Genomic DNA, 9,604 nt, shown 5'->3' with positions numbered 1-9,604 from the left:
ATTGCAATAAGATATGTCGAGTCTCACAAGACACAGTGGATCAACTCACGTTTCAAACGTATATTTTTAAAACTTCTGTTGATGGACTGACCATACACGCAGGATAATTGCAAGACTCGTAAGTAAGATACATTTTTTTTTGTATACGCACCTCAACAGAAAAGCCCGCAGTGCAACATCATGGAAATTTAAAATAAATCATTTGCTATTGTGTAATTTTCACCCAAATGTATTCCGCAACCTAGCACTCACAATTTGTATTGTTAATGAGAAACCAACAATTAGTTGCTCTCACCTAAACCAGGTGCCGACCATATCGTATTTGCCGCGATCATCGTCATACCTACCAAGTATTTCTCGTTCACGGGTAAATGTCATGATCTATCCGGAGAAACGAAGCTGTCCGGAACACAGACGATACGTATGTGCATGTCGTTTACCTACATGCACAATAAGTATTTCACAACAGTTCTAGCAGCTTGAAATCACTGACAATATCATTGAAAACTGCAAATTAAATATATCAGCGAAGCAAACAAATTATCCGGACACCCGGAGTTCGTTATTTGACCGCCAGTCGCTCAGTTCGATCACTCTCAACCCCACAAATTCAAAAGATTCCGCATTATTTTCGACAACTGTGACAGTGACAACTATACATACGCATATGTTAATGTTAAATGTTTGTAAATCGTGTTTTAATTGAATTGGATTCTACGTATAACAGTGTATTGTGATTTAGCCCCATTTCATTTCGGAATGTACTTCAAATATTTCAGTAAGTAATTCAATTATGAGGTCATAATACGATGTACTCATCAGCGTGGTTAAGTCAAAGGTATTGGTGCAAAATGCTGAAACCCTCGTTGAAATCATGATTCTTGAAAAGATGACTTTCGGTGCTAGCTTGATGAAATCAATTCGATGTATCACTCAAACAAACAATTATCCTTTTTGTATTAAACTTATAAACAGACGATATGAGAACATTGTCGATTATCGTCGGTATCGGTATGTATTTTCATTGCATTTCTTTATTTTCATGGTGTACACACAATGTTATCCGTTTGGTACGATGCAGACTCGGATTTCACGAGGCGCAAGTCGAGTGAAATCCAAATCTGCAAAATTCCACGAGAGTCGAAAACGACATTCCGGATCAAAACGCAGTACTAATAATCCTTTTAGTATATACATTACCGGTTAGATCACTTAACAGCCACATGTTTTCATAATATATGTCATTTTAACGACGCACGATTTTGTTTGATGACGTCATTTTAACATCTCACAACGATACTTGTTATGACGTGACGTCACAAAAGTGAAATACGGCCGATAGGTATTGCTTGTGGATTTATGATGGGTATATAATAAAAATGCAAACTGTGAGGGTTTATTATGAATATCTTGATTTCAAATCGGAGTACATTCAAGACATCGACTTATTTCAATTACCTGAATTGTATCAAAAGTGCTATTTTTGTCTCAGATGTTATCTTCAAATGGACGTCTTTAATAGCTGTCGTTTACTTTCCCATTTTTATGATATTAACAATTCAGCACGTGCCTTGTGACTCTTTTAGATTTATTTTTCAATTTGCGACTACTGGGCTTGTCTATGTAGTGTTCATTGTATTATTAAGTGATGAAAGACATTTTAATAGTAAGGAAAATAGAAGAAAGATTTAGCAATGATACACTGAAAAATACAAGGACAATCCCAGTAATCATAACATAATCACTAGTAATGCTCACAAAAATATGAACTATGTTTGAACATAGAAATAAGTTTGATTCCTGTCCACATTTATTTGGTTGCAAAGGAGAGGACTGTACGTGTAGTAAAATACCCCAAACAAAAATGATTACAGAGCTATTAGATATAAGGGGGTTATGTTATTTCACGTGCGGCAAACTTCAGATGAAATAAATATCACAAATACTGACTGTATTATATATGTGCTTTCGTTCACGTATTCTATTGTTGAGCAGAGAGTAATATCATTTCAAATGAACCAAAAGTATAGGATCACCGTCCAGCCGGCATCGGCATGAATCATAATGGTGAATGGGATCGTCTGTGCGGCCAATGATATACAACTGGTGAATTATTTGGCAGGCCTATGTAGCCTTTATGCTTATTTTTAGTATTATCCAATGTTAGGTATGAATAATTAATCATTTAAAAAGGTGTACTAGCCTAAAGACAACTCATTGACACATTATCAACGTTGTATCTTATTCGATCCGCTGTTGAGTGCGCGCTGCGTAGAAGGCACGGGATTTCCCGTGTGTATACGTCGATTGTAAATTGTAAGCTGGAGCCTCGATGGATCTTAATGGAGTCATTACATAGTATCAGCGCTTTGGAAATACCTAATTGTCATTTAGCACAGCATTGAAATTTCACAATTGTGTATATCAAATCATCTATTTAAGGTAGAATTTCCATTGTTGGCAACGCAATTTATTTTTCATTCAAACACGAGAATCGATAAAATTACAAGATAATACATCTTTTAGGCACAGCAGACATTTAAACTCACAGTCAAACTTCAATTATAACAAAATCGATACTAATAAATATTTTGAATGAGATTTATATTTATTTCAAAAGCAGAAGCCCTCTACCAATACGTTTTAACAATCACTTGAAACTTGAAACTTTGAGTGAATTGATCTTTAGCGTACCAATTACCGAAATTGTATTGAAACTATTTTCTGAAAATTGTGTGACCCAGCAAAATCACTATATTTTAAATGAGAACGGAATTATCGAAAGTGTAACAATATCATTCGCTGACAACGATTTTGTGATAACACATACAATTTTAAACAAAAAGGAATCGCTGGTAAGTTATAGAATATCAAGCTTATTTAGGCATATTTATGTGTTCAATTGTGGATTAACTGTTTATTCAACATAAAATTTAATGTATTAGTACATATTTGTTTTAATTAATTTAAACATTAGAAAGCGCGTCATGTTGACTTATTTCGTAAAAACATCGTCATCTATCATAGTGTGCCCGATTGTTACATATGCCGGGTAATCGATAGTGACAGTGAATGAATGCCCTGAGAGTAAAATTAATAAAACTGAATAAAACTCACATATTCTAGTTCAACAGTTCAACTGTTTACTTGTTTTTAAATGCCGGACGTTTACTTTCGTTTTAAACAATTCATAATGACGTCACACAAGGTCGCGTGAATGATTTATATTCATATTCCATTAATATTTTGTATTATGCATGTATACTTGGTATTATTTTGTCTAGTTGCTTACGTGTTTCTGGGTTCGATGAAATTAAAATGTTAACATATTTGGCTGTCTTTAATTGCAAATAGTGTTAAGGTATATTATAAAAGCCTTGTTACTTGTGGAAGAATCAGAAGCGCACTCGACCTTCGATCTCGTTCAATACGGATTCTTCCACAAGCAACTCGAAGTGATACAACACCATGGATTAACCGCCTGACATAATATTCCCTATCTATAATAACAAAAGTTTATGTTATTAAAAACGCATACGATACACATGTCTACATTTACTACACCTTATTATTTTGAAAACATATTTGCTTGCGTTTTGATGATATTCGAATTGCGTTCCGATCTATGCGAAAAGTGGGTATATATTTGTACCATTCCATTGTCTGAAAATGAATAAATTTTGAAAATATTCTAGTTGGATTAGATTCAAAATTATAACGCATTTCATACACTTCAAAATCATCGTTTGATATTAGTGGTATGATTTTTTTTCAAAATTGCCCACTGTGTGTCAAACCTGTTGTCGCTTTAACAATGTACGAAAAGCTTACAGAAACAAATGTCGAATTATGCTCTTTTTGAAATGATATTTAGTTTATCATTATTGTAAAACTTGGCTTCCATATTCAGTGCAGTAAAGCAAACAAAGCTTTTTTTTTCAAACACCAACAAGTAATCGTACACAATGTCAGTTATCGATAACAATATTCTGCCAAATGCTTTGAATTTATTATGCAAATCATGTCCGATTATTGTCGAGACGATGGAATGGTATTTTTATGTTGCAAAAATAACTCATAATTAATTATTAATCAGTCGCATATTATAATATTAGCCTCTAATGACACAAGTTATAAATTATGTACGATAGGCTTACGTTTTGCTACAGGCGTTCTAATACGTAACGACTCCTCTCAACAAAATTTAAGCGTATAATTGATTTCGTATGGCCTAGGCCGAGTATGTCATGTATAAAAGGTCAGTCGATTACTTTTCGTAGACAACCGGCTATTGGTATCTTATTGTTAAATCATTGCATCCGTGTTAAAACTACTATGTTATTAAGTACGCAGTATCTACCAGAATAGCAGGTAGGAACTAAATTGATATTTTTTGTTCATTTAAGTACTGTTTAACTTGGTGTTATTTAATTGCATGAATAACGTAACATTTGAGTAAGTATATTAAAGCAGAAGTGTTTTGAACAAGACTTTGTTGCAATGTGGAAAAATGAGATGAACTCGAGACTTATAAATGACTAAATTATTTTTGTGATGTTGGGACACTGGAGTACTTTGTTAATGACTCAAACGTTATGCGCTATGGAACTACCAGGAGTTCTTAAATAGCCGATTTCACAGCAATTTTTCACAAAATTGACGTATATCGTACCATATTTGCGGATATATTTTCCAGTTTTGGCAAAAACGTTTATTTTTTGTCAAATGGTAGATACGATTGGTTTCACGATAATGCAGCATACAAAATTACATTCAGACTTCAAATATCACCAAATCCATACTGATAAATAACCAATATGTGGGTCTGATATTTTAAACGTGATCTATATTTCTTTTATGTACAAGAAGGCACTACCAATACGTTTTAACAATCATCTGAAACATGAAACTTCAGCATGATAATTATCGAAATTATAGAAATTGTATGTATATCACCTTTTGAAAGCTATTTGAACAAATTTGGCAGATTATTTGATAACAAACCTCAGCGCAATAACGATCCGTATCAGCAATCACTTGAAACTTAAGACTTTGTTTGCCAAAAGTTAAAATGATCTAAGCGTGAATAATTTAAAACTAGAACGAAGACATTGGAGTTTAGTGAAATATCTTTATCTTATTCGGGTATATTTATATTTAACATTTATTGTATAATGTCTATTTATACGTTTTTTTTAGTGTTTATAAGTTGAAGCGCTTAATGTTTGCTCATTGATGTAGAAAATCGTCATTTATCACAGTGTGAACGTTGTATACATGTGCACTAAATTTCTGATCAATTTCAGCTAGTAAAAACAACGCTTTCCTTACAGACTGTAAATTGTGTCGTGCCAACATGGATTCGAGGGTTTTATTCCTTGCTGGACTCTTATTAACAGGGTGTGTGCCTTCCTGTTATGCCCGATATTCCGATGGTATGATATTTTTATTTAGCAACGCTCGATACTCAGTTCTAATGTTAAAGGTGAGTTCTTCGCTTTAAGTAACGATCGTTGCACCGAAGGTCAGATTATTGTTTTCAGTAAAGCCATATGCCTATATACTACTTACTAGTTGTCCAAATCAAGCTCGGATCAGCCGGTATAAATTTATATTTAGTACGATCCTTCGAAGCTACTATCTTTCTACTACGTTATGGTATTCTTTTAATATCACTCCCTGTGTAGATGGTTCATACCACTTCTTTTCAGTAACGCTTGCTTTTTTATTTTATGTTAGTTATTTTGTAATGATAATGTTGGATGTTTCGACGATACGAACTATTTTAATCACTTACGCCCGTGTTTTGACACTGCTGTCTACTCTGCAACGTTGGGTTTCATGAATTTGCAAAACTTCTGCTTCGATGCTACTTCTATGCTATGACCTTTTTAAGATTTGATGCTAAAGGGATAGGAGTATGATTGGTTTTTAAAAACAACATGATCCGATAATTTTTACTTTGTTTTTTGAAACGTTTGTCGATTCAAAGTTGTGAAATATTGTTTAAATAACACTGAGTGGTTCGACGGCATGTACGGGTTTCAGTAACGCTGGGTGTTGACGGTATGTACGGGTTTCAGTAACTCTGGTTGTTGAAGGCATGTACGCTTTGCAGTAATGCTGGGTGTTGACGGTATGTACGGGTTTCAGTAACGCTGGGTGTTGACGGTATGTACGGGTTTCAGTAACGCTGGGTGTTTACGGCTTGTACGGGTTTCAGTAACACTGGGTGTTAACGGCATGTACGGGTTTCCGTAACGCTGGGTTTTGACGGTATGTACGGGTTTCAGTAACGCTGGGTGTTGACGGTATGTACGGGTTTCAGTAACGCTGGGTGTTGGCGGCATGAACGGGTTTCAGTAACGCTGGGCGTTGACGGCATGTACGGGTTTCAGTAACGCTGGGTGTTTACGGCTTGTACGGGTTTCAGTAACGCTGGGTGTTGGCGGCATGTCCGGATTTCAGTAACGCTGGGTGTTGACGGTTGGTTTGTACGAGTTTCAGTAACTCTGGGTGTTGACGGTATGTACGGGTTTCAGTAACTCTGGATGTTGAAGGCATGTACGCTTTGCAGTAACGCTGGGTGTTGGCGACATGTACACTTTGCAGTAACGCTGGGTGTTGACGACATGTACACTTTGCAGTAACGCTGGGTGTTGACGACATGTACACTTTGCAGTAACGCTGGATGCTGACGACATGTACACTTTGCAGTAACGCTGGATGCTGACGACATGTACGGGTTTCAGTAATGCTGGGTGTTGACGACATGTACGGGTTTCATTAACGCTGGGTGTTGACGACATGTACACTTTGCAGTAACGCTGGGTGTTGACGACATGTACACTTTGCAGTAACGCTGGATGTTGACGACATGTACACTTTGCAGTAACGCTGGATGCTGACGACATGTACGGGTTTCAGTAATGCTGGGTGTTGACGACATGTACGGGTTTCAGTAACGGTTGGTGTTAACGACATGTACACTTTGCAGTAACGCTGGATGTTGCGCAAAAACGTCCTTTTTCTAATATTTCCCGACGATAGCTAATATATATTTGCAGCGCTCGTTGCCATGACACTATGTCTTTTCTTCTAAACATTCATTTTAGGTTTCGCACTTCGCCTGATATCTGGATAATATGTCAAATGTTTTTAGGAAAACTGGGTTCTCCTCTGGTATGTACTATATTGTCGTTAAGCTATGTGATTCGAAAATGCATATATAATGGTGTCAATTATGCTGGTATCATCGACGGTATATACTGTGATTTCAGGCCATTAGACAGTTTGTACTTAGTTTTAGTAACGCTGGGTGATCTAACAGGACGTACTTAATTGTAAATAAGTCGGCGCTCATACGGTGGGTAAAGTTTGTCTGCAAAGACTAACAGTAATTTAAGTCATGAGACGTATGACACACTAGGTATGGTACGGAATTATAGATACACACGTATTTGTACGCATCATATACTCGTTAATACCTAGGTTAAGACAGACTATGTCAACATTCGTGAAATTTAATATCGTTTTAGCCGGTGCTATGAGGAAAATAAAACGGTGTTCATCGTTTTTGATTTTGCGTTAAAGTTTTCCAGAAACCGCAGAAACTGCTGGCGTTAAAAATACCTCTTATTTAAGGAACAATTACGGATTCCCTTTCTGATTCCGTTTACATTTACGAATAAGAAATAAATATATAAATATTTGTTTTCCATTCCAGTTGAATAATCTTTACCTTTTAAACTATATGTACAATCTCGAGGGATGAATGCGCAAAGGTTCTAAGTGACATCAAATAAAGGAGAAGATAAAACCTTTTCGCTTTCATCCCTCGATGTAATTTAGATGCGAATGGACACTTTTAGAATATTTGTTGAAGCTGATTTTACAATCATCTCTCACCAATTTAAATGATTGAGTGTAGACAAAATTTATGCTAAAAAAACGAAATAGGATCCAAATATTGGCTGTATTTCGCTGCATTTTTTATGTATTTATTGACGTAGATACTACATAATTTCAAAAAAGCAACTCTATCTATGGTCAATACAACCAAATCATTTTTAGATGACTCTTGGTTCAGCTGGAAGAATATTGTCTTTGGCGGCGTGGTTGGGGCATGTGCCGTTGTGGCTGCCCCTATTGCGTTTGGGGCTGGTGGAATTGGAGCCGCTGGTGTTACGGCCGGATCATTGGTAGGTAAAATGATCAATTCAGGTAAAGTCGTTAACCTTGTGTTAAAATAATACTTATAAAATTTATGTTTACATAACGATCTATACATGAAGTCAATACGATGTTTAATGTCAATCATCATATTTTTTTTTTTTTTTGTATCTCATTTAATAAAGTAACAACACAGAGAGCCTATCGCCGAAACCCGAAGTACACAACCCTGTTAACTTAAGAAAACAATCATCGTTGGAAACCACGTTACGCATTGCAATTGTCCTTTCTATTAACTCATTATCATAACAACTGTAGGAACATTTCAGCACAGGCATCAAAAGTATACTAGCTGTGCGTTCGAAGAACTATCTCATCGCCATCATCAACGTTTAAGTTTGGAATATAACTAATCGTCGATAAATTATGAAACTCAATAAGAGTAAAATCGGGTATCGTGTATCCGTCGCTGAATGAACTGTGGTTTATAAAAAAATATCAAATATCTTAAACTTAAAATATAAACTCAATCATCATTAGATATTCTTTAGTATAACATGTTTTGTCTCTAGGGATCAGCAGTTGCTTCCGGGAGCGCAGGTACGACCGGTCTCGGAATCGGGGCTAAAGTGGCACTGTTTGTCGGAGGGTTTGCGGCTGGGTCGGCGTCCAGTAATAAATTTGACGACTAACCATAAAATACTTAATTAAAGCAGTTGGATTCTATTTTACTAACCGAATATACCAGTTGGTTAATTTGAGGGAACCTTAACAAAAAGTTGATTATTTCAATAATTCGAACGTACCAACAAATTGACAAAAGCAAAAACTTGCTTTATAATCACAAACTGTTGATTTAGCAACAATTATAATCACATTAAAAGTGTATTATCGCAATTAACATTTTTCAACATTGAACTAAAATAAATCTTATTATTACAACGAACGTTTGTTTTCACTCGGACATGCAGACGATATACGTGTATGTTTTTGCTTCACCGTATTATCTGAAAACGTATTGACTTGCATTTTGAAAGTATTATAATTGCGAAGCGATTCATGCGAAACGCAGGTATTTGTACCGCTCAATCGACTGAAAATAAATGGATCTATATATTTGAATAAAGAGACCCGAGACCCATTTAATATTGGCAGTGTAATTGATTTAAAATTACCAATGTGTGTCACACCTGTTCTCGCTTTAACACTATACAATGAATAGCATACAGCTCATATTTCTTCATAAGATCTTTCTAGAATCGAATTCAGTTTACCAAGGATGAAAAATTAGCCTTCAATTTCATTACAATGAAACGAACAAAGCTGCCTTTTCTTTCAAACAAACAAACAGATATCGTAAAACTGTTAGTTATCTACAAAAAAATCGGCAAAATGCTTTAAACTTATTATGCTAATCATATCCGATGGAAAT

At 35.5% G+C, this 9,604-nt stretch overlaps 1 protein-coding gene across 4 annotated transcripts; it reads left to right on the top strand.

Moving 5' to 3' along the window:
• The first annotated feature begins 2,639 nt into the window (after positions 1-2,639).
• LOC128206582 (uncharacterized) lies at positions 2,640-9,114 on the top strand. 4 transcript variants are annotated; one of them, XM_052909160.1, is made up of 4 exons: positions 2,640-2,855; positions 5,334-5,435; positions 8,074-8,201; positions 8,745-9,114. In XM_052909160.1, exons 2-4 carry the CDS (start codon positions 5,357-5,359, stop codon positions 8,862-8,864), a joined length of 327 nt encoding a protein of 108 aa, XP_052765120.1. In that variant the 5' UTR covers positions 2,640-2,855; positions 5,334-5,356; the 3' UTR covers positions 8,865-9,114. The 4 variants fall into 4 exon arrangements, with proteins under 4 accessions (XP_052765120.1, XP_052765117.1, XP_052765119.1 ...); XM_052909157.1 differs by having other exon boundaries at positions 2,641-2,855; positions 5,307-5,435; XM_052909159.1 differs by lacking the exon at positions 2,640-2,855 and adding an exon at positions 4,993-5,145 and having other exon boundaries at positions 5,307-5,435.
• The last annotated feature ends 490 nt before the right edge of the window (positions 9,115-9,604 follow it).

Source organism: Mya arenaria, chromosome 10 (assembly GCF_026914265.1).
Source record: "Mya arenaria isolate MELC-2E11 chromosome 10, ASM2691426v1".
Lineage (NCBI taxonomy): Eukaryota > Metazoa > Mollusca > Bivalvia > Myida > Myidae > Mya > Mya arenaria.
This window is presented reverse-complemented; position numbering and strand designations above follow the sequence as displayed.